General features: G+C 41.3%; 1 protein-coding gene across 2 annotated transcripts in view; it reads left to right on the top strand.

Annotated features, from left to right (window-relative positions):
- The window catches only part of SMAD3 (SMAD family member 3), a 103,534-nt gene that overhangs the window by 60,084 nt on the left and 18,047 nt on the right, over window positions 1-25,403 (top strand). The window contains exons 2-5 of one of the 2 annotated variants that reach the window (XM_005300725.4): window positions 18,006-18,199; window positions 19,389-19,523; window positions 20,332-20,406; window positions 22,618-22,668. In XM_005300725.4, the coding sequence (XP_005300782.1) occupies window positions 18,006-18,199; window positions 19,389-19,523; window positions 20,332-20,406; window positions 22,618-22,668 (455 nt within the window). The remainder of the gene's footprint in view (window positions 1-18,005; window positions 18,200-19,388; window positions 19,524-20,331; window positions 20,407-22,617; window positions 22,669-25,403) is intronic. The other variant, XM_042856562.2, reaches the window with a different exon arrangement.

The following is a 25,403-nucleotide window of genomic DNA, read 5'->3' as shown; positions in this document are numbered from 1 at the left end:
CACAGATTTATAATATAGCTCTCAAGGTGACACAAACTCCCTACACATCTTAGAAACTTTTTAGTAATGATAGTTAAGTTATCACCGAATGATCTCAAAGCACTTTTATAAAGGTGATAAGGATTTTTACCTCCATCTCACAGATGGGGAGCTGAGGCACAGAGAGGTGAAAAGTGGATTTGGCCAAAGTCACACAGCAGGTCAGTGGTCGAGCTGGGAATAGAACCCAGGTCTCCTTGGCTCATTCTCTCTCCACAGTACAACACTGCCTCTTGGTTTGTAACAATTCTCCTTAAACATGCTGTGTCTGGTGGGGTTCTGATCCCATTATGGACTGGGTCTCATTGGATATGGTTTCTCTGGAAGCAGCTAAAAGTGTTTCCAAAATTCCTATCTGTTTGAACAATGCTGCAGAGTCTGAACTCAGAGGTTAGGGAATGGAATAAAGAAAATGAAGGGGTGAAGGGTATGTTGAATGGGTCAAGCCATTCCGCAGATCTAGCATTTAATGTCTCATAGGGAGAGAGAGAGAGTTGGATTCTGTTTTTTGCAAAGCAGACAGTCTGTGCAGACTCTTAGTAAATAGACTTAGTGCTGTGAGGAGGACGTGTGACTGTGTATTTTAGAATGAGCAATTTTGTTTCATGGGGCTGTTTTTGAGGGTTGAGTGGGTGTGTGGACCAAAGGCTTAGTCACAGGGCAGTGGGGGGTGGGGGAGGAGAAAAGCTGTCTTGACTTCTTTGCCCAAATATTTTTGCATAAGCTTGTCACTGCCATCACATTGTTTCCCTATTGTTTTCATTGTGTATGTCAATGCAGTTCTTTTCATTTAACAACGTAGAAACGAGCAGAGATTAAAGCAATGTGTGTAGCTAGTATTCCCTCATGTACATTGTATCTCACAAATTAAGTTGGGACAGCCTTGGTCATTATTTAGGGGAGGTGTGAGTAGTGAGATCTCCCATCCAGGGAAGTCGTCCTGATGAGTCAGTACGAGGCACTCTTCCCTCTGAGTCATTGCTGAACTAGGGATCTAGCAAGTGCACTGTGCTGCGGAAAAGGAGATGTAAAAATAAGGCTCTAATTGCTTGTTGCCATTATGTGCCTCATGGTGCTTTTAGCAGAAGTACACTGTGCCTTGGGGTCCTGTCTAAATTTCATCTTGGGTAATTATATTTTGCCTCCTAAGTTTCCTCTCCAGCTTCAGTCAGTTTCAGAGGTTGTGTTCTTCACTTTGTGCCCTAAACTGCTGCATAGTGTTTCTATAGGTTGTTTAACAGCTTCTAGGTTCCACCCCAGTCTTGACTGTATTTCAGTGATGAATTCATTGATTCGTCTACGTGTTTAGTTTACAAAGTATTTTGTGATTCCCAAGGGCTGAAAGATGAATGGTAAACAGGAGGGAATTGTTATGGAGTATAAATTCAGTTTAGTAATTCTTTGTGAAATGAGCTTGATTTGTGTATAGTTCCCAGAGGACTGGGGTCAACATCATGGAAACCACCACCAATGGCAGTAATTGGCAGTCAATGTGAACGCGTACCACTATGTGTACTCCTTTCAGGTCCAGGTTGAGGCAGTGGAAGAGCAGTCTTCTATTGTTACAGCCCATACTGTGCTTGTATGGATAAATAGGCTGCCGGTCTCCAAGACTGTCAGTCAATATCTTTTACCAACATGAAAGCCCAGAAGGTTGCCTGTGCTAAGATGGGAATTCCACCTCTATGGGACCCTGTTGGTGGAGGCTCTGCCTGTGCTGTTGAGTAGGAACAGAGAGGATGAATGAATTACACTCCACAGCACCATCTGCTTGCAACCAGGCTACAATTCCACCTGGCAGTCCGACTGGCTATGGGCAGAGTTCTCAGCTGTATTAACTCCCCTGAGTCTCCTGTGGAGCTGTTGCTGGGGGGCACCAAAGAAAAAGGGCTTAAAAAAAGGGGGGCAAAATTAACAAAATCCTAGAAATATGGACTTTTCAAACTTTTTTTATAATTCTGCCGATAGGGCTGCCAATTTCCTGGACAAGCCAAGTCAGTGTTGCTCCCTATGCATCCTCATTTCCCCCATGTCTCCCCACGCTGCCAAATTTGACTGGGAATGATGTGAAGCTGGCACAGAAATAAAAAGCAGTTTTAAAACACACTCTGGCTTTTTCAGTACAAACTAATATTTACCAGCGAGTCTGCTTCCCCTTCTCCTCTGCAAGCTCTCGGAAGTCCTGGTTAGAAGCATTCATCCAGTGAGGTTCCCAGTACAGGTATTAAATAACATTCCTCTATTTTTATGCAGTGTAGCTATAACTGTGTCGATCCCAGGATTTTAGAGAGACAAGATGGGTGAGGTAATATATTTTATTGGACCAACTTCTGTTGGTGAGAGAGACAAGCTTTTGAGCCACACAAACAGAAATCGGTCCAATAAAAGATATTCCTTTAGTTTGGCAAGGATGGGGATGACAACAAGAAAGCTGCTTTAAATGTCTGTCTGTCTGACTTTTGATGCAGTTGATGTTTGCAGCTGTTCTGTGTGGAGGCCTCATGGAAAAGTTTGGAAAAACATTTAATTTAGGAACAATCTGCCTTTGTTGGCCTGCAGGGAGGGTGGCTCTTTGTGGCAGGACTAGGGTTTTTTTTTTTTTTTTCAGTGTGTGCATTTGTTTTTTTAATCGGCTCTTCCCTGGGTTTTAATTACTACTGACATTTGCATTAATATGGAATATTTTGTTTCTGATGAGCTCAACTCTTCTGGTTGCTTGTTCCCGATTAATCCCTTGTATCTGATGTCAGCGGACACCCTTGGCAGGTGCCAGTGAAGACAAAATCCTTGACAAGAAAGGATAGACTTAATTTGCTAATGATATGCCCAGGCCTCAGTGTTTTCATAAAATATTATTCATGCCCCTCATTGCCCCCCTCATTCTCCACATTAGTTACTCTTAGCTTGAGAAATTCTGCAGCTTGCACCACATCTGTTACCACTAAAGAAAAAGATCTTGGAGTCACTGTGGATAATTCTTTGGAAACCTGAGCTCAGTGTGCAGCTAACAGAACCTTAGGAACTATTAGGGAAGGGATAGAAAATAAACACTTTTTATAAATCCATGGTGTGCCCACACCTAGAATACTGCATGCAGTTCTGGTCAGCCAATCTCAAAAAAGATATAGTGAAACTGGAAAAGGTTCAGAGAAGGGCTATAAAGATTATCAAGAGTAATAAGGAGACCCCGGGCAGCATGGACTTTGCAGGAGGAGCGATGCCAAGCAGCTGTAGAGGACTTGGAGTGGGAGGGCTGAGGCAATGCAGACACAGAACCTGTTTGCTTCTGCAGCATCCGCCCGAATCCCTGTAGTTATCAAAGGATGGATCAGTTTTGGGGGCTGAACTCCTGAGGGTGGGGTGCTTCCCCCCCACACTCCCCGAAGCAAGGGGAATTTTTCATAGAATGAAAGCCTCTTTCTGTGTACGTGTGTAACCTCTGTAGCAGTTAGTAGGACCCTTCATGTTGAAATTCCTTGTGTTTGGGCTCAATAGCATTTAAGCATTAATAAGCCAGGATATACTGATGTGGCATAAAACAGAAAGTTCAACATTAAGTGAACATTTCTTTGTTTCTTTGATCTGTTGTATTTTGTCATCAATTGAAATGTAATTTATTGCTTCTTTAAATACATTATATCAGGAGTGTCAGACTCTTAAGGGAGAGGGTCAAATTCTATTTATAATTTATGGTCCATGGGCTGAAGTATAAATTCAGGGCTATCTATGGAACAGTATTAGAATGGCCATACTAGGTCAGATTAATAGTCTATCTAGCCTAGTATCCTGTCTTCTAACAGTGGCCAGTGCCAGATACTTCAGAGGGATTGAACATAACAATGCAATTACTGAGTGATCCATCCCCTGTCATCCAGTCCCAGCTTCTGTCAGTCACCAATTGAAGGACATCCAGAGCATGGGGTTGTGTCCCTGACCATCTTGGCAAATGGCCTCTCATCCATGAATTGTTATGCAGTGTAGTTGTAGCTATGTCAGTCCCAGGATACTAGAGATACAAGATGGGTGCGGTAATATCTTTTATTGGACCAACTTCTGTTGATGAGAGAGCATACCTCACCCAGTGCACTAAATGCCCCCATAACAACTATGTGGGTGAAACCAGACAATCACTACGCTCTCAAATGAACTCACACTGGAAAATAAGACAAAAATGCTGTATCACCTGTGGTTGAACACTTTCCACAGAGCAATCAATCTACATCTGACCAATCAGTCCTCATCCCCAAAGGAAACCTGCACAACACTTTCAAAAGATGAGTTTGGGACTTAAATTCATTATTCTGCTAGACACTAAAATCATTGACTGAACAGAGACACTGGATTTATGGGTTATTACAACAATCTGTAACCCATTAACCCTCTCTATTTGCCCTATGATTGCAGAGGTATCAATGGGCCACTTTACCTTGAATGGTCCCTTACAGTATGTGCTAAACTTTACTTACTATTTAAGCTGAACAATATGTTCCACCCCGTGTTTTGTTATGATGCTGGGAGTACCTTTCCCAGACCTGAAGAAGAGAGTTTTTGAGCCACAAAGAGCTCTCTCTCTCTCACCAACAGAAAAGATATTACCTCACCCATCCAGTCTGTCTAAATATCCTCCATGAACTTATCTATTCTCCATCTCCAGCTGAACTCCTACTGCTGTCAATGGGGAGTTTTCACAAAGATCAACTACAGTACTGATTTTGTAACATTCGGGGTTGGCAGAAGTCAGGCCCCCAAAAACTGAGACTGGTTTAACAAATCATGAGATTTGAAAGAAAACAAACCCCACATTTATTATTATCTTTCTGCTGTTTGAACCTTTAGGATACACAGGGGATACATTTTCGTTATTTTTCTCTGCAACCATTAGAGCTAGCAATTGACTCTCCTCCCCACCCACCAATGAAAGCTAAGGCTATGTCTACACTAGCACCTTTTGTTGATATGTCATAAGTGAGCGACATAAGTTACACCAACAGACGCACCGGTGTGGACAATGTTGTGGAAATAGCTATCGCTACTCGTTGGGGATGGTTTAATTATGTCAACGGGAAGGCTGTCATCCATTGACACAGAGCGGCCTCATGGAACATCTTACAGCAGTGCAGCTGCATCGGTAGCTGTTCCACTGTAAAAACTCTCTAGTGTAGACATGGCCTGAGATTCTCATATTTCACATAACTCAGTAGCTGAAGCTTTAAGATTTTGGATGCCCACCATGGAGTCACACTGCTGTAAAAATCCCGCTGGATGGATCTCTGCACCCTTTGCACAGTGAAGAATAGTGAAATATATGTGTGCATACTTGAAAATTTCCTTTCTTCAAGTAACAAAGTCCAAATATCCAGCCCACCCTGAAGACAAACAGAATAGAGATGGAAATTGACATCCAAAGATTTGGGTTTGTTTTGTTAGGGGAACATTCCTGTGCACTGCAGTAGGAGAAATTACCGTGCTTTTTCATCTAAGTATATTCCACAGACTCTGTAATTGAACTTCCACAGTAAGGATAATTATCTCAACTACGGGGAACTTAAGGGCCTTATCTGCTGTCAGTGACTGACGGTCTGGTTCTGCCCCCAAGCTGTAAGCAGGGTGAAATACCTGTTACCTGTGAACCTCATCTCTTGAAGAAAGGAAATTTTCAGGTAAGCAGAGATAACTTTTCCTACTTTTTGATAAAGCAGCTATTTGTGGAAAATGTGTCCGTTTCAGCTGAAATTTTATGCACCTATTTCCTGCAATTAATACTACCGAAGTATTGAATAGTCCAGCTTTTTCCATATTCAAGTATAATTCACAAAACTCAACTCTGCCTTCCCCAAGCCTCACCCCTGCATAGACTTTCTGAATTTACCAGATCCTTCTCTTAAGAAAAATACCCTTGCTCATTACTATACATTGAGCTTTGCCTAATCTGCTAGTTTTTAAAACATCCTGCTTTTAGAAGTGTGCTGTAATACTTAGCTGTAAGAGAGAAAAAACTATGAAGATTCTTTGTTTTTGCTCTTGTGGTCTTGAGTCCCACATCTCACTAGTAATTACAAAGGCAAGAGATTGTAAAATGTTAACTTTTGTGGACTCGTAACAAGATTTCATCTGAGAGCTGCAGAGTTCCCCCTTTTTATGTTTATTTGTGAAACTAGATTTCTCCTGCATTGATGGTGAGTCATAATTGAGGAAGTTGGAGCTGTAAAATTAACACAACTGGCCTTTTCACCTCCCCATCCCATGCTCTTTCATACATGCAGGCACTTGCTCTTAACTCTTTGGAAACTTCAAGGCTTGTTTTGGTAGTGTGAGGCAGTTCTTTATCATCTGGTTTATCTGACCAGAGAGGGAAGTCTATGAGAATCTTCTCTGTGATGAAGCGTGCAGTCTACACACAGGAAATGATTCATCCAAAACTGATTCATTAACAACTTGGTGAAGACCAGAGTGAGCTGGAAGATGGGAAAACTCATTTGGAAAAGAAGAAAGAGGTGGTTAATTGCTGGTCTGATTCTTGCTTTGTTGGGGGAAAATTGCTTAAAATGAAATGACTAAAGATTCTGTAATCACTTTTTTTTTTTTTAATTTGGAAAAAAGAGCAAGTTGTTGACTTGTAAAAGCAAACTAATTCCATTAAAATGGTCAGGGAGTTGCTTTTGTAACTCCACTCGTGAATAGCTTCTTTAGCTCAAAGGGATTATTTGCATGAGTAAAGTTAAGTACATGCATAAGTATTTGTGGGATCAAGCCCCATGTTTGCGATGCATTTTAGTTCATATGAATTATGCAGATAGTTGGACATCTGTGTTGCTTTTTAAAGCTGCTTGAGAACGAAGATAACGTAGAGCAGGTGAGATTTGGGGTAAAACTTTCAAAGGCACCTGAGTAATGAAGTCCCAGTGACTTTCAATTAAACTTAAGCTCCTAAATGCGTATGTCATTCTTGAAAATGGGATTTAGGCACTTCTGAAAATTTTACCCTTGATCTATTACTCAGTCCAAGAAAAAAGGTTTGGCTCAGAACATCAGATTTTGAAATAACTACTTTTCAAACTGAAAGGGAAGCTGTGACACTTTTTTTTTGTGGACCATATAATAAAATAACAGCAATAAAGCTCAAGTAGCCGCAAACTAATCCTAAAAAGATAGAGGCTGTTGTATAGTGCATTTTTAGTTATATCTATTATAAAGCACATGTGTTCTCTGCACCAAACACCAAAGTGTTTCCATAGGAAAGGTTGGATAAATTCCAACTTGATAGAACACACAAACACTTATTTGAGGAGTCGGTTCCTAACAACCATATGCTGTTCCCATTGAAAACAGTGGGAATTGCACAAGTAGCAGGGAATAGTCCAGGGCCTTAAAATTGTCATTGTAGTGATACTGCTAATCACCCACCCCTCCTTTCTATTTTAAACAGCATATGTGTTTGAGGTAACAATTTTCTCCATCAGTTGAAAACTAGGCAATGTAGTAATTTCTTTTTCGGTGCTTAGCATGCATATTAATCTTTAGATTCTGTTTTGCTTCTGACTTCTTAAGGAAATATTCTCAGCTGGTGTAAATTGTCCTAGCTCCATTGACTTCAGGGGAGCTAGGACAATTTACACCAGCTGAAGATTTGCCCCTTAGTGTTTAAATAGTAAGAAATTTTAGGACCAGATCCTCAGTTGGTGTAAATAAGTATAGCAGCATTGGAAGTCATCGGATCTGTGCTGTTTTACAGCAGCTTAAGATCTGGTCTTTAAATTTTTGTCAGCTAGGTAGTGTTATTGTGTAGGCATATTACACAGCCCTCCTTTTAAGGACTTTTGTGTTGAATGCACCAAGTATTATGCAAAATGCTTTGAGTCGTCTTGACATTTTTCCCCCCTGCCTTATGGAACTTTCCCTCATGGCCTGTAAACGTAGCCATCAGTATGCCTGAACCCTCCCTTGAAAGAATAACCCTGTTGGTGCAGCTGGGATGAGAGTGCATACTTTCAGGAGTTTGAGGCTGGCGTTAGACCCGTGATTTTGGGAGGTAATGGTGAGCTTTGGCTCATTCATTAAAGTGCTTTCAAAGAGGGATATGCCTTTTTGAGAGACAACTTCTCCCTGTGTCTAGTTCTCCCCACTTCAGCCTCCATCAGGCCGACATACACATAAATTTAAATGAGTCTGGTGCAGAGCTTGGTAAATAAACACAGATAAAACAGTAAAAAGATCAGGGCTGTTCAGAAGTACTGTACCTAAAGTTAAGATATTAGAAAAATGTACTAAATGTCAGGTTTGCCTGAGGGGAGTTCAGTCACACAAGAGACTGTAGATGGAGATCTGAAATTTGTGTTTACATTTTCTTTTGTTGATATTTTATTTGATATTTTAAATATATTTTAAAATCTTGTGTTTAAAAAAAAAAAGAAAACAACTAAAATTGGAACATTTTAAGCCTTTCTGGATGCAATTTCCATCTTCTTCCCCTACTCTGTGCCAATTTCTACTTGTGGAAAGCATGGTAGATTTTTAAATGATCACTTACTGGGTAAAATAAAATTTGCTTTTTGCAATTAAAAATATTTGTAGTTTGTTAACTTTCTTGATTCCTAATAACTGGCAACCATGGGCTGCCACAAGTTAGAGCCGTTTGTGAAACAACGGCAAAGGGGCAAATTCAAAAGCATTGTGTGCTAGCTTAACTGCATAGTTCTCAGTTGCAGTCATTAGATGCTGAGTGTCTACAGCTCTGTGTGCTGCTTGGGAAATTGCCTCCGTGTTCCCAAAGGTTAATGCTATATTTTGAGATCTACAATCTTCTCTGCAGTATATATTCTCCTGGACAATGAATTCAACCCAGGAAGTGTATAGATCTATTAATTGGGAAGTTCAAAGCCAGAGTCCATTGTTATATCAGCCCTAAATTAGCATCTTTGGGCCTGATGCTGTATAAGGAATGTAGGATTGGACCCCTAGATTATGTCTCACTGATGTTGCTGTCTAGCAGTGGAGGAAAGTGGAAAAATAGATAAATATATAATATATTTTTATATATAATATATATTTAAAAATTAATACATAAAGATTGTCTCCAGGAAAGAAGGCTGTGTATGTCTGTCACCTTATGCCATCAGTGTAGCACATTACATGCCAAAGTGGCATAAACAATAAAGAGATTAATAAACAGTACTGTGGAAAAACTATTAGGATATAGCCATCAGGTAGTGAAATGAGCAAGATATAGCTACAGCCTTAAAGAAAATTAAATTAAGATTTGCCTGTTGAATGGATGCCAGCATGGAAAACAAAGTAGGTGCAGCTCAGTGATCAACCATCTTCACAACAGAAGATTAATTGAGGGAAATTTAACAAAGTAACAATGGACAGACAGTTTATGGTAAACCGATAAAACATGCTGATGTCTGAATCCGAAATTGGACATTGAAAAATAAGGTCCCAAGGCCCCTGCTAAAGCGTTTAGCATTGCTGGAAGCTTAATAAATGACTCATGCTGTCATAATCTGATCCTGACATCACCTTTGTGTGCTGTACTTCTTTAGCTGTTGACCAGAAAAAACAAGAACCAAATACCAAATCAAGACTAGCACATTTCAAAGAGTAATGAAGACTCTGGGAGATAAAATATGCAAAAAACAGCTTGACTGTTCCTGTAGTGTCAAACAGGCTGCAACTGATGTGCAAACAAAATGGCCTGTGAGGTCAAAGGGCATGGAATTCTCTTACCATCCTTCAAAATCTTTGCCTCTGGTATGGCAGCCCCCTCTGCACAGGATCTCCTGGCCAGCTGATACATGTAGTTGTGCCACCCATTGGCTGTGACCCTGTACAGTGTTATGAATTAAGACCCACAGAAAACTGCATAGTGACACCCCAAAGGTGCAGTAATCCTGTGTGGGCTGTAGACTGTGTCGCCTGCCACCCCTTCACACCGTTAACTGCACTGGTTCTGCTGCCTTTTGCAGCAAATTTAAAAGGACTGCTAATGGTCAGAGGCTTTGTACCTAAAGAACATTTAACAGATCAACAAAATGTATGACGTGTCAGATGAGTGGGTCTGTATTTACCCCATGGATATTTTTTCTGATTCAGGAGGAGGAGTGTTCAGTGAGCAGCGCAAGATGAATGGGAGTTTCTTAGGCTATGGCTACACTACAACTTCTGTTGGCATAGCTTAGGTTGCGCAGTGTGTGAATAAACTACCCCTTGAGTGACATAATTTATGCTGACCTAAGCAATCGTGTGCACAGTGCTATGTCAGCAGGAGAGATTCTGCCCCCGACATGGCTTCGGCTGTTCACGGAGGTGGTTTTATTATGCCCGTGGGAGAGCTCTGTCCTGTTAGAACAGAGTGTCTTCACCAGAGATGTTGCAGCAGCACAGCTGCCTTGATGCAGCTGCACCACTGCAGTGCTGTACATGTAGACATTCCTTTAGATAGACCTAGGTGCAAATAAGAGAGATGGTTACCAGTATGAAATAACGCTGAGGTTATAGAAAGAGAGTTGTGATCTTGAGACAGCACTGAGCGTAAGGAACTCTTGAGAGCTAATACTGGCTCCGACACTGACTCATGTTTGGCCTTGGGAAAATCACTTAACCTCCATCATTTCCATTTCACATCTTTGAAATGGGAGTAACAAATACATAATTTCCCCACAAAGATGTGATAAGGATTAATTATATGTTTGTCAGGTAGTCAGAAGTGCTAACTAGAAGCAGTATTAATTTATTATTAGATTCCTATATGCTTGTGCACACATAATATATCAACGCTGCAAGCCTTAACAGACTACGTTTACTCCCGTTTCTAGAAATTGAGTAATATCATTGTTAAGCTGAATCACATGTTGGAAAGTTTAGAGATGCTGAGCAAATTGAGGAGAAAGAAATGGCAAGGGATCAACTATTGAATTACAAATGTGCTGCATGGGTCATTTTTTATTCAGTGTTGCTCATTTGGCCAGTATTCAGGGAAAGTTGAGATTTTATCCAACTTTTCTGTGAAACTCTATGGATATTTCAGGTCTCTGCAAACAAAAGCCAGATTTTTCTATGTGAATAAATGCTTACTTTCCTGGAGTACACCAGGTGTGCGGTCAGTAAGGAGCTACTTATCCTGTTTGGTGCTTAACAGAAAAACACAACCTGTCGATATAATTCTTGGTCAAATGGTGCATTTTAAAAGCATACTGACAAGCCACTTGTCATTTTAAAAACAGACTTCTGCTTGCTGTTTTTAATAAGAACCCCTTGGAAGCTTGGGACTTAAATAATTTTTCTTTTTCCACCCTCACCCTTTTCATTCCGCATACACACTGGTTTGTTATTGTACGGTTTGGTAGTTAGATTTGGTTTGTATTTATTTGTTGTAAGGAGTATTGGAGCATTTGGCTTTTTTGGAAGATGAGGAGAGTGGATATAAGTGTTTTGCACTTTGCAAATGAGAGTGTGTATGTGTGGCAAGGACGGGGAGTGTTGTGCAGGATGGACTCAAAGTAGGCCAAATTTTGAACTTAGCCACCCTGACAGTAATCTCACTACAACTGTGCATCATGTGTAGTACTAAGCACTGCTGACTTTTGTTTGCTTTAAAGGGATTGAATTTGCCCTGACCAATAATTGTAGGGTAGATGGTTGAAGAAAAGGATTGAATAATCCAGTCTGTTTTTTTTTTTTTTTTTAAAGACAAACCTGAAAATGCTAAATGCGGAAAAGTGAAAATGACAGCGGTCCCACTCCTGAAAGGTGCTGAGTCCTCCTGTGAGGTGGGACACATGCTTAGTTTTCACTGACTTCAGGGGGTATGAGGGCGTTCAGCATCTCACAATGAAGAGAACAATTTAATAGCACAACCACATTTTATGCATTAGTCCTCCAAACCAAGTTCCCATTCTGCAGTGCAACATTCTCCTACTCACTGCTCAACGTTTGCAGAGTTTACTTAGTCAGCAGAAAGCTATAGTGGGTTGTGAAAAATATTTACTTTAGGTGTTTTCTTTAGTTTACCACCAAAACTCATTACTGCCCCATACTTTTGGGGCAGCAAATAGCTTGGATACAGTTTGAAGTAACACTTTCTTGAGTCCAGTAGACTTTCTCAGTTGTGTAACAAAAGGGAATCTGAACAACATAAAAACTACGGGGTCATTCTTAAATCTGTTTAGTCTAAAATATTACTTCTGGTGATGCCGCTGGGCAGTTGTGTTAACTGTACCTTATGCTCTTCTTCAAGCATACAAATGTAATGACTGTCTTCTGGAATCTAGATCTCATTTCCCTCATTTGGTATTTTACCACCTATGACTGATTATTAGATGACTGATATGATCCATGGGGGAAACATCTCGGTCCATTCTCAAGTTCACATGTATCACCGTCACTTATTCGTCTATTGCTGCCTCTGAACACACACTGGCTATGTTGGGTAGACCAAAATGTGCTGCTCCTGGGCAACAGCCTGGAATAACCACAGAAAGCTCCACCTTTAAAATGTCTGCGTCATAGGAGACTTTTGTTTCCACATCCTTTGCTGCTTAGTTCCACCACACAATTTTGGGACACTTGACAGGTTCAGCTGCAGCCAATGGTAGGAAACATAATTTCCTGCCACAGGAAATGGTACTGCCGTTGGAGAAAATCACCCAACATTACAACCTCATTTAAAGAGCTTGAGCACTGAAAGAAGATCCTGTCAAGTAGCCATGGGTGTGGAACTGTATCCCGGCTGGCATCAAGTCAACCTACAAGTGGAGAGCTGCGCAACTGAGGCTGGTTAAATGGAAGATCGGGGAGCAGCTGAGCAGAGAACTGGAGAAAGGCCACGATGGACACTTGTCTTTACTTCAGTTGTGAATATATTTGCCATGACAATGGCCACTGTGGTTGAGATTTGGATGCCCAAATGCCTTAGGCAGCTTTGGAAAATCTCAGGCTTAGAGTTGAGGTTACGGTTTATGAATGGTGACTGGTGGGGGTTGGGGGGAGGGAGATTTGGCACCTGCTTAGTGGAGAGATCTAGTGTGTGTGTGTGTGTGTGTGAGAGAGAGAGAGAGAGAGAAACATCTGCTTACTCGGGTTGTCAGTAAACTTCCATTGAGTATGGTAATCAGGCTCCCATGTTCCAGTTACTGCCTCATTTTCAGTGCTTCAGCCTCCAAATATCCTTCCATATCAACCAAGCAGAACTCTACTTAGTACAAACCAGGAATGCCTCAGGCTGCAGACCTCCTATGCTGGAAAGCATTGTTAAATAAGCAAGCTAAAAAACAAAAGGCTTTGTGTTGTTGCAGTTAGCTGTTCCCAAAAGCCACTGCCTTTTTCTAGTCATTGACATTTGCTCCTGCTAGTTGGCACCATGTGTTTCTTCCAACCCTTTTACAGAAAGGAACATCTTGGAGAAATACTTGAAGATGCATTACAGCATTATCTGTATCCTGGTGCGTTCGAATTGGATGAAAGTAGCACAGGGAGAAGACTCACACAGAGCTTGAGGTGCCACAGGAGGATAGAAATTCTAATGATTAACTCCTCCCATCTGGGTCACAAATGTAATCACTTCCCCACCACGCATCATAGTATCTTCCAAGCATTGAGGGGAGGATATACGGGTAATCTTCTCCTCAGTCCTGCTTCTTTTGGTAGTGAGACTTGCCTCTATCCTATCATGGCAGGGACCATGGAGATATACCTATCTGTCTGTCTGTCTCATAGAACTGGAAGGGACCCCTGAAAGGTCATCGAGTCCAGCCCCCTGCCTTCACTAGCAGGACCAAGTACTGATTTTTGCCCCAGCTCCCTAAGTGGCCCCCTCAAGGATTGAATTCACAATCCTGGATTTAGCAAGCCAATGCTCAAACCCCTGAGCTATTCCTCCCCCCAAAGAAAAGCTCATGCCTAACGAGCCTTCTTTTATGTTTGCACAGCACCTAGCACGCTATGGGTGCTGCCAGAAACTAATAATAAACTAGATAAAAACAAAATGGAAGCCAACGGTACAATAAGTATATTTCTTTTGCATGAGCAACTTAGACCAGTGTAACAGGAATTTAATTGAATGAATGTTGTTTGGATCATTCCAGTGCATCACATGGCGAGATGCTAAGCAGATTGTGGTAGCTTACTGAGCAGCATGTTTATAGCCCAGTAAACCCCTCAGTCATAAGAAAATAGGAATTGGCATGCTGGATCAGTCCCTCTAGTCTGGTATCCCATCTCAGACAGTGTCCAGTGTCAGATGGGGCAACAGAAGACGCAAGCCTGCTCTACAACCCAGCTGGCGTTCTTCCCAAGAAGACACCAGTGGGGCTGTTTCATCCCAAATCCCTTTGCAGAGAGGCTGAAGAGAGATTTCACAAGAATGAAAATATAATTAACCTATAGGAGTGTTTTGTGCATATCTTAATTCTTTCTCTATCGCCTTTCATTATTACTGTGTTCTGAAATAAAATGTTTCTGCTCTGTTTCAAAAGGTTTTCCTTAGATAAGACCCTTGACTGGTCCATCTCTCCTCCTTTCCTATCACAGAAATAGCACTCAGATTGCAAGTAACTTCAGATACCAAACACACTTTCTACAGCTTGCATAATATCTAATAAAAATATGGAGCTTCAGAAGAAGTCACTGTGAATTATCTGTTTTTAGCCTGTTGTTTCTCATAATCACAATAGAGCTATTCAGAGTTTGAGTGTACCATGGTTTAAACATCTAGATGGGTATTGAGTCAGGATCCTGGCTTAGTATCTCTTGTTGCTGACTCCAGGTAGGGCAAAGCCATCTACTTAGACCATGTCTACACTTACCGGAGATCGACGCCGCTGCAGTCGGTGCAGCGGGGGGTCGATTTAGCGGGTCTAGTGAAGACCCACTAAATTGACTGCAGAGTGCTCTCTGGTCAATTTCGGTACTCCACCGAAACGAAAAGAGAAAGGTAAGTTGATGAGAGAGCATCTCCCATCGACGCAGTGCAGTGTAGACACAGCAGTAAGTCGACCTAAGCTATGTCAACTCCAGCCACGTTATTCACGTAGCTGGAGTAGTGTAACTTAGGTCGACTTATCCCGGTAGTGTAGACAAGGACTTAGTGTTTTCTGGCAGACTTACTGATTTAGTCAGACAGCAAAGGCTAAGGCTTTTGCTTCCAGGTTCAGTCCCTCTACCAGTCACTGTGCATGTATGGGTACACAAGCATGTTTCTCATTTAACACATGACAAAATCCAGTGACCCATGTATGGGGTAAAGGATACTTGATTTAAAAATAAATAAACTTGACCTCCTCCCTGCATTTTCATCCTCTCTTGTATATCACATGCTCTACTGTCACAATGGGAATATAAGTACAGACAGGCAGGAGAAGCAACAGGGACTAACACAGCTTTCCTGGATTTTTGTTGGCTGTTCTTGTTGGATATTTGGAAACTCTGTGAAAGTTTGCATGTGTTCTCACATGGCATCCAGGAAATGAGTAAGACATACAAGGCCAACTCATTTGCATTGCTTCACCTCCCCTCCCCCTAACCCCCTCAACATCTTTTACCAAGGGTACTTGGAGTACTGGGAGGAGATTGATCTTCCCTCCAACTGATGGGAGAATTCACCTTGTAGGTAAAAAGTCTGTCCCATCCTGACAAATGTATAGGAGAAAGATCCTTGCTTACTGGTCATTCCCAGGTGGTGCATGATCTGTGTTAGTTAGATCTTCTCTCTTTCTTTGAAGGCTTGCTGAAGAAGCGAAGATACATGAGGAAATGGATTAACTTTCCCCTTCAGTTTGTACAGCAGACAGCTATTAATGTCAATCTAAATCTGTCTGTGCCGCTGTAATGGCAACAGTGATGGGAAATTGTCGGAAAATGTGTCAGGATTATGCTTTCTGTGGGACTGGGATGATTGTGATAATCTATATGCTATTTTTCCCCTCTGTCCTTTGCCCCCATCCAGATATGGTGAACTACCCTAAATAACTTTGTCCTTCCTAGCGGACACTGACTTTTTAAACATTGTGAGTACCGAGGAAGTGGGAAAAAAAGTGGTCTGATTTAATTCCTTGTTTCTTTGCTTAACTTTAATAAACAAATTCCTCCTGTGCGAAAATAATTTATTTTGAACCTGTTGATATTGACTTAGAAATTTTCCACGTTATCATCAACTAGTAGATGGAGAATAAAGATCTAATCCTGCTCCCACTGAAATCAATGCCAAAGCTCCCATTTATCTCACTGGAAGCCCAGTCAGGCCCTATAACTTTAGGGAATGTAGATTTTGTTGAACTGGTTGCTCTAGAATCTGGATAAATCCATTTCTAATAATTCCCTTCCATCAAGCCCCCAGTGTGCCCGAATACCATCCCTGGTCACCAGTCACCTGGGTTTTGATAGAATACTTTATTCTGACATGCAAGTCCTTCCTGTTTCCTCAGAAACATTTTATATTTGGCCTTCTTCTGTTGAGTCTTTCACCTGAAAATCCTATTTCCTGCTTGAAATGTCCTAAAAAGGAATGAGGCAGATTGTTAGCAGCAAAGCTCGGTCTGAGAGGAGATTTGGTAAATATGCCAGATATTCAAGTGTTTGACCTCCCCTTCACGGAAAAATCTAAAGAGTGGGATACACCCTTGCTCTATTTTTGCACATTGAGAATGTGTGATCCATAAATAATAACCGAGGAGCACCATAAAGAAATATGTGTATACTATAAATAAGCCATATTTCAGGGCTGTAACATAATCACTGGTTTTGGGTGTTTTTATAACCTGTGAGAGCAGGCCCCTCGGTGGTACAGATTCCTTATATGCTTTCTGCATACAGTTGTTTGCAACCTGTGAGTTCTGCTACATTGCCAAATGAAGTGCATGTCAGCTGTAGCCAGTATTAGTTATTTGTACATCACTCTTTGTTATAAAGATGTTTACAAGAGGTGTGTGTATTTTATAACAGTCCCGCTACCTCTGCTTTTGGGAAGAGTCTTGTTGGGCTGCCATCCTCCACCCTGTTTTTTAGGCTAGTTTATAACTCTTTGGGGCAGGGAAATCACTACATCCTGAACCCAGACAGAGGATTTAGTGGGAAAACAATTCTGTTTGTTTATAGATTTTTGGGGACAACTCAGTGTAGGAATAATAATTTTTTAAAAACCCTAAACATAGAGGTTTCATGTCCTTACCTACAGACTGTGGAGCAGGTCTTCTGGTTTCATTTTCTCTCTCTCTCTCCTCCCCCTCTCCCCCCGTTTATTTAGGCATCTTAAGTGTAGGAAATTGGCATTTAGTAATTTTTTGTTGGCATTTAAAAATGTGAGTGCCTGTATTAATTTTATTCTGCATCTGCATTGTGGATGATCACAATGCAATAGACTATAATGTCTTTTATGTTTTTTAAAAGTTATAACCTTTCATTAATATGTTTTTAAAACATATTGTCTTTAAATGTGTAGGGCCAAATTCTTAGAGCTATCCAAAGGGTCTCTTCAATAGGACAAGTAACCATACTTCAGAAGCACCATTCATGTGCTGTATTCTGGTAGGCAGCAGCCTCCCCCACAGCACCGTTCTCTTTGCCCCCAAATTAGTTTCTGCCAGGAGCATGAATGATCTGCCCCAGGGCTGTTAATGAATAAAGCCATCTGTGAGTCAGAGAAACTGTCACGCACCCAGACTTCCTTACATATCTAGGCCGTGACCCAGAATACTTCTTTGCAGCTCCTTTTGCGGAGAAGTGGCCTCTGGATTTTGAGGGGAGCCACATCAGGGCATCTTTCATTCTCCTGCTGCTAGCTGCAACCTTCCTGTTGGGTACCTTCGCACAGCACCTGCCAGAGCCTGGTCAATAGTCTGTATGTATTTTTACATATACATTAGTTCCAGGCCGGTTGTTGACTTTTGTCAGTTTTCTTTAATACTGTACATCTCTGAGATGAAGAAAAGCAAAACACATACATGTTCATTATCATCATTATTTTCTTCATGCAGATCACTAGATGGCCGGTTGCAAGTATCCCACCGTAAAGGGCTTCCCCATGTGATCTACTGCCGGCTATGGCGTTGGCCAGACCTTCATAGCCACCATGAGCTGCGTGCCATGGAGATGTGCGAGTATGCCTTTAACATGAAGAAAGATGAAGTCTGTGTCAACCCCTATCACTACCAAAGAGTGGAGACTCCAGGTATTGTGGACATTCTGGGTATTTCAGCTTTTCCATGCAAGGGCAGGCGTCTGTTTAAAATTTCAGGACAAAATAAAAATAGCATGCGTGGTGTTTTAAAACCAAAAGGTTTCTATTATTAGCTACCCCTCCCTAGCTCCCTCCCACTTCTTGTGGTGAAATAATGCATCTATCTACATCTTTATTTATGGTGAAGAGAGGGAAACTTCAGCACACACAAATCAACAAAATCTAAGTTTAAGCAGGTTGCATTCCTGCCAAGCTCCAAACATATTATTTGTGTGCACATATAGGGCTTGTCTACACTACCGTGCGGGGTCGATCTAAGATATGCAGCTTCAGCTACTTGAATAGTATAGCTGAAGTCAACGTACTTAAATCTACTTACCGCGGTGTCTTCACTGTGGTAAGTCGACAGCTGACACTCTCCCGTCGAGTCTGCTTGCGCTCCTCGTTCTGGTGGAGTACTGGAGTCGGTGGGAGAGCACTCAGTGGTCGATTTATTGTGTCTATACTAGACGCGATAAATCGACCCCCACTGGATTGATCGCTGCCCGCTGATCCGGCGGGTAGTGTAGACAAGCCCATAGAGAGAGTCCAAACTTTAATTCTCTTCCTTGGGTGTTCTTTATTTACTTATTTTGCTGATGAGTGTAGCTGTTTCTAAGGATTGCTCCCTGCACTAACCCTCTATTTGTCCCTAGCTCCCTGTGCTTCTGAGAGATTCAAACTCTCTCTTATATCCATAGTTGTTGCTAATAGGATCTCGCTGGTCTCTCTTTCAGTGTCAGTCAGCAGAACAGCCCTAGATTTCTATACAGAGACCCTACAATATTAACTTTGCTCTAACTTAGAATTTTCTTTTTCCATCTCCTGATGTATCTTGTCTTCTCTGTGACTCTCTCTTAGATTGCTAATATCTCAGGGTAGGGATTGTCTTTATTTTTGTGTCCTATACAGCACCAAACATCTTGTCAGCACTTAGTAATATTTTACCACTAGCCTTTCCTGGAGCCACTTGCATAGTTCTGAATGCTGATTGGAGTTACCTGCATGTGTGAGAGTGCTATTCCAAGGAGTGGGTTTCTCCTCATTTTCCAATATTTCATGTTGGGTCAGTGTAAGGTGTCATGTTATAAACTTGCTGCTAATGTCATTGTCCTGCTCTGTTTTCTTTCCATCTGTTCAGTTTTACCTCCAGTGCTGGTCCCAAGGCACACAGAGATTCCAGCAGAGTTCCCGCCATTAGACGATTATAGTCATTCCATTCCAGAGAACACTAACTTCCCGGCAGGTATTGAGCCACAAAGCAACTACATTCCAGGTACAGTATGGCCTCCATCTAGCAAACAAAGGGGGTGAAGAAAGGGCCTATTGCCCAGTAAATGACTGATACACATGTCCTGTAGGTTTAATATTAGGCCCCAAGGGTTATGTGGCACACTGGCTGACCTCTGTTTTTCCCCATTCCATCATTACTCTCCTCATTAACCTTTAGAACTCCTGGGCTCCCTAACTGGCTGAATCAGATTGTGTTCGGATTTTGAGGTAGACAGAACCCATTCTTAATCTCTGATTTTAGCACAGTGGTATATTAACCAAAGTTCAAAAACGCACACGCCGCTGCTTAAATGCTTTGCTGTACATTCTGCTCTGCCCCCTCAGTGGGATGGATTTAAAATACATTGTAGAGTCTAGTGTTGAGAGAACTTTCTGAAAACAAATTCAGGTTCAGACAAAATTTAGCCATTTCACATTTGGATAAGCCTTTGTGAATTTGAAAAAGCTAGTTAGCATATCTGACTGTATATCTGCATAAGGGTGTGTATCCATTATAGACCTACAGCTCAGCTATACTGGCAGTCCAGGAAGGTGCAATTCAGAGAAGAGAAAAACAAGAGGAAGGAAAACTGCAAAATCATTTTGAAATTTTATCTGAAACTAAAATCCTGATCTTCTGCTCCGTTGTCATAAAAAGGCCTCCTATGGCCTCTACTCACCTTCTTGTGTTCCCTCCCCCTTTATAAAGTATTTCATTGGTCTGCTATGAATAGAGATCAGAGAAATTTATTTTGATAATGTATGATCTCTGCAATCAACTGTAATTGACAGTTTAATCTCCTGATTTCCAGAGACACCTCCTCCAGGTTATCTGAGTGAGGATGGAGAAACCAGTGACCATCAGATGAACCACAGCATGGATGCAGGTGGGTCATCTTTGGCGGTTTCCTGTAGCTTTCTGGGTCAAATCCTGAGACTCTTACTTAGTTCTTAGTCCACCAGCGAGTTCCCTGACTAAGGGTCTTGGCATCTGACCCTTTAAATATGTCATTATATTGCATATTTATTTGTTACACTATAACATGCAGAGGATTTTGGTTTTGGGGCCATTTTTATATCTAGGTTTCTCTTTTTCTCTTGAGTGCTGATGAGTAGATTTTTTTTTTTTTTTTTTTTTTTTTTTTTTGCTTCTGGCAGCAAAAATGGTGCAGGACAGATGCAGTTTGGATTCCTACACTGTATAACACACCTTAAACCCACTGGAAAAAGATTCACCATGCACTCCCGTGCCCCTGAGCACTGGCTGCTAGACACTTACTAGTAAACAGGAGAGTGGAGCACTGACCACTGGCCTCCCACCTTTCCTTGCAGTCAGAAGTTCTAGTGTCAGCATTTAGTCTGGGTCCTTATTATTAGAACTGTGCATGCATGCACAAATTGTGTACCCAGTCAACTCATTCATTGAAAGCAATAGTGTGATCAGACCAAGTGTTTGCCCTTGCATTTAGGGATTAATCATGCATTTAGGGATTAATAACAAGAATTTTGGTTATAAATTGGGGACACATCAGTTGGAAGTAACAGAGGAGGAGAAGGACCTCAGAGTATTGGTTGATCACAGGATGACTATGAGCCGCCAATGTGATATGGCTGTTAAGGTAGTTAAACAGATGAGGGCCTACAGCCCTCACTCACATAAGTAATCCTTACCCAAGACGACATGTTGATGTTGGAGTTACCCTTGTTAATAAGAGTTGCTGAATCCATCCCTTAGTTTGTAAAAGCTGTGGTTGAAAAACAAAGACACATCTCTGGTTAAAATGGTTACTGCTTGAAAAGAGAAATACACAAATATGGGCTGCATTCAAACAAAGGGAGTGCAGGGACTAATTAATGCAGATACTGCACACAGTCAGCTCCCTTTCTGTGCATGTCTTGGACTTCAGAGTGCAAGTGGGATTCTAAAAGAGGAATGACAGATTTACAGTCTCTCTCCACAATGATACAGATGGAGGAAGGCAAGCGTGGGTTTGTTTGTCCATATCAAACGTGAACCTACTGACATAATCCATTTTGGTCCATGCAATTATTGGTACTGTGGTTGACATCCGGAATGTAAATAGGGCCTTTTGGGATGAAATACTGGAACAGAGTTGGCTGAGAAGATACCATAAATGCCCAATTTATGTTCAAATGCTATATCCGTTCTCTCTGCGGGTCTTCCACTCCCTCACATGTCATGGACTTTGTTCTTTTTATAAGAATGGATTTTTTAAAAAGCTAACAGAGCTCAGTGGAAGGCAAGGCTCTGCAACGTGCTCTCTTACCTGCCAAGCCTTCATATTTTCTTGCAAAGTTTCTGCGTAATGCCTCCTTTTTTTGTTGGAACAAACTCTGTTCAGCTGTTCAAAATATATGTGCATATTTTCCATACAGAATTAGAATGATAAAACCTACAACTCTGGTAATTGTGCATGCAAATTTACCTTTAATCACCTGATTCTCCATGGGCCTTACCTATATGGTAATTTTCATCATTGCAAAGTGAGCATAACATGCTACCTTGCTTCTCTGATAGTGAGTTACACTCACTTTGCAATAATCTTGCACTAGTGTAAATAAATACATAGGGTGGAGGGCAACAGAAAATCAAAGCTGTAGTTGTCTAAGTAGTTATCTTTGTGTGTAGTTGCCATGATAGTCCAGGCAGTCATAGTAATGGCATATGCAAATGAAGCACACATGCCTTCGTGCACAGTTTTGAAAATTGGGTCTCTGGTAAATGAAGACCTGGAGCAGCATGAAGATGCTTAGCAATATTATTTTGTATCATAATGATAGTATCTATGAGCCTATGTAAATAATAATTGGCCATTGAGGAAACTGCAAGTCTTGCTTTTCCTGATCACAGAATGAAGTTCAACTGGGGCATGGGATGCTTAAGAATTCCAAGATTGTTACATATTTTATATATATCCATTGGGTTTAAGCAGCAAACACAATATTCTTAGACCAAAAAACATAAGTGCCCTTGGTTTGATCTTTAGAACCAAAAACCCATGTCAGCACTGATGTTTCTGTTTTACTGTTTTTTCTATGCAGTTACCAGCTTAATCATCATCATCTTGATTTTTCAGGTTCTCCAAATTTATCTCCAAATCCTATGTCCCCAGCACATAATAATCTGGGTAAGTGTGCTGTCTCCAGAACTGTGTGTAATTATAGTGATAGGCATATGGAGGATATCTTGATGATGATATTACTGCCTGATGTTGTGGCATTATTTAATGCTTCTTTGTGCTGATTACCATTTATTATGGCGACAGTGATTCACAGTAGCTCAAAGTTAATACAGAGATCTGCGCTTACAACGTAAGGTTGGATATAAAACAAGATGCAGTGACAGACCAAAAAAAAAAGGGGGGGAGAGAGGAGTGCCAGGGCGAATGAGTGTGAGAGCTATAACAAAAATAGGATCTGGTGATCACATAGGTTTGCCAGGAATGCATCCTGCTGGTTCTTATTTTAATAAATGTGTTTTAAATTGAACTCTCTTCTAGAAAGCAACTATATAATTTTAGTTGCTTATTATCTATCTAAGGTGCTTATCTGACCACCATTATCTTATTATCTGAGTGCCTCACGATCGTTAATGGTATGTATCCTCGCAACACCCTTGTGAGGCAGTACAGTATGAATATCCCTATTGTACAGACTGGGAACTGGGGCACGGAGAGGCTAACTGACTTGCCCAAGGTCACACAGGTAGTCTGGTTGAGCAGGGCCAGATTGTAGCTGACCCCTTCATGGGCACACAAGGTGAGGTCAGGGACCGTTATGATGCCAATGCAAGCCTTCTGGTTCCCGTATATGTCCGACGACCTGAACTCAGGGGTGGGCTTAAGGCAGGCCCTTTGCACTGGCCAGAACAGACTAATTCTTTCTGGGAACCTAGGCAGCAGTGTAGATCTCTGCAGCCCAGGGCTCATCTGTAGGCACCAAGAGCATAGTCCAGACCTTAGTATTATACCAACACATCAGTGGTTCTGTTTTCATCCTATCAACTAGAGTTATTTAAAATAATAAATAAGAGGAAAACGAAAGATGTAGAAATCAGGGTTGTATAATTCTCGGAGATAAACCTTGTAGATTTTGTGAGTATATTTCTGAACTTGCATTATCTCTTCAACGTGTATCCGATTGTGCTCTTTATTTTCATGTAGACTGACAGAGGGGTCAGATCTAACCATATTGCTGGGCTCACCCCATTTGAAATTACTCTCAGCGGTCACCCTCATACAACCCAGCATACTGCAGGATCCGTTCTTTAAATGTTACTTAAGCCAGTAAACACAGACCACTTCAGATTACTCTTAAAATGCCACAGCCACAAAGCTTACATATGCTTACAGCCCTGGCACAGAGTATCTTGACAGCACTCCAGAATTTCAGGCATTGGCTGGCTTGCTTTTGGATGTCTCGGGCTAGTCAATTTTTTTTTTTTAAAGGGTGCTGGATATATATATCTAGGTGGTACTAACATTTTTCTTTGGCTTAACTGTCAAAGTCTAAGAGGGAAGAGGGGTTTTGGGGGGGGTTGGCGGGTTGGTTTTTTTGACTGCATCCTTTATGCTCAAGCGTACTGTTTGTGAGTTGATTGGAATTTCCAATGTTTCTTATCAACATTTTAAACAACAACAACAACAACAAAAACCCCAATCCGGATTGCTTTTTGTTGCTGCAGATAGCAACCACCTCACCCACATCAGTAAGGAGTCTCTAGGGATCAGGCTTCAGTGCATATTTTTTTCCAACAAAGGCAAATGGTTATTAAACCATGCTGCTTGGCTGGTCAGTCTGTAGGATGTCTAATGCGGTGTCTGGTAGCAAAGACTAAATAAGGGCAGCCAAAGCATGTTAACCACAAGTAATCCATTTGTAGTCTCTGAAGCTGGAGTCAGAAAGTGTAATAATTTGAAATCAAATGAAAGGGACACAGCCAGGATTTACAAGATGAACATTTGTTGTTCTTTGACAAGTTCTTAGCTTGTGGAGGTCTAAAAAAAATATATATATGTTTTTTTTAATTTATTGTGGGGTGTTGATTTTATAATAAGTAAAATGACACGTTGATAATCAAACCTGTCCTGTGTCAGTAGTGATGGAAGTCTTATTGCCATCTACACGCTGTTGGGTGATCTGCCCAAAATGAAGAGTTGGTGGTAGTAACAGGGTAGATGGCAATACAAAAACAAAAAACCCAACGCACTTCCTCCCTCAGCCGACAGTATCAGGAGACAGGCCAAGGACTGAATGGGCCCTTCTCCCTGCACTGCAGGTGGTCTGTCCAGATCAGAGGGAATGTTTTGGAATGTGAGTGCACCTGGCAAGGAGTCCACTCGAAAGGACTTTTTTGGTTCAAAGGTTTAGTTGTCAAGCACACATTTTTAGTGAAAGTTACAATACCAAGTGATCTCCTATTTCTTTTGTTTAAACTAAAAAAAAACCAAAACCCTAAACAAATCTATGATTACTGGTGCTGTGTGGATATTCAGATTGAGGTCAGGGAGTTTATACGGCAGAGGGCCAGAATTGGGTATGCATATTGTTATCTATGAGTTTGGTATACTGGAAATCCATTGTCCACTTCCTCAGTGTTGGCTCTACAAGAGGCTTGATGCAGACACTGCAAGTGAAATAACCACATACCATATGGTCAGATGAGTTAGTAATACAGGCCTCAGCTGTTTTCTGTGGTGCAACGCTGCTACTCCCCCCTCCCCCCCCCCCCCCCCCAAAAAAAAAGAGGTGGTATTCCCAAGCCCTTCTGAAAGTGCAGTGGTTATAGAATGTAGTGATAATGAAGAGACTGCGCTCACAGTCTCTCTTGCTTTCTCTCTGTGTGTTGCTTTAAGGATGAAGT

The sequence above is a fragment of the Chrysemys picta genome, chromosome 10 (genome assembly GCF_011386835.1).
Source record: "Chrysemys picta bellii isolate R12L10 chromosome 10, ASM1138683v2, whole genome shotgun sequence".
Taxonomy (NCBI): domain Eukaryota; kingdom Metazoa; phylum Chordata; order Testudines; family Emydidae; genus Chrysemys; species Chrysemys picta.
Note: the sequence above shows the minus strand (reverse complement) of the source record. Positions and strands in the feature narration are given on the sequence as shown.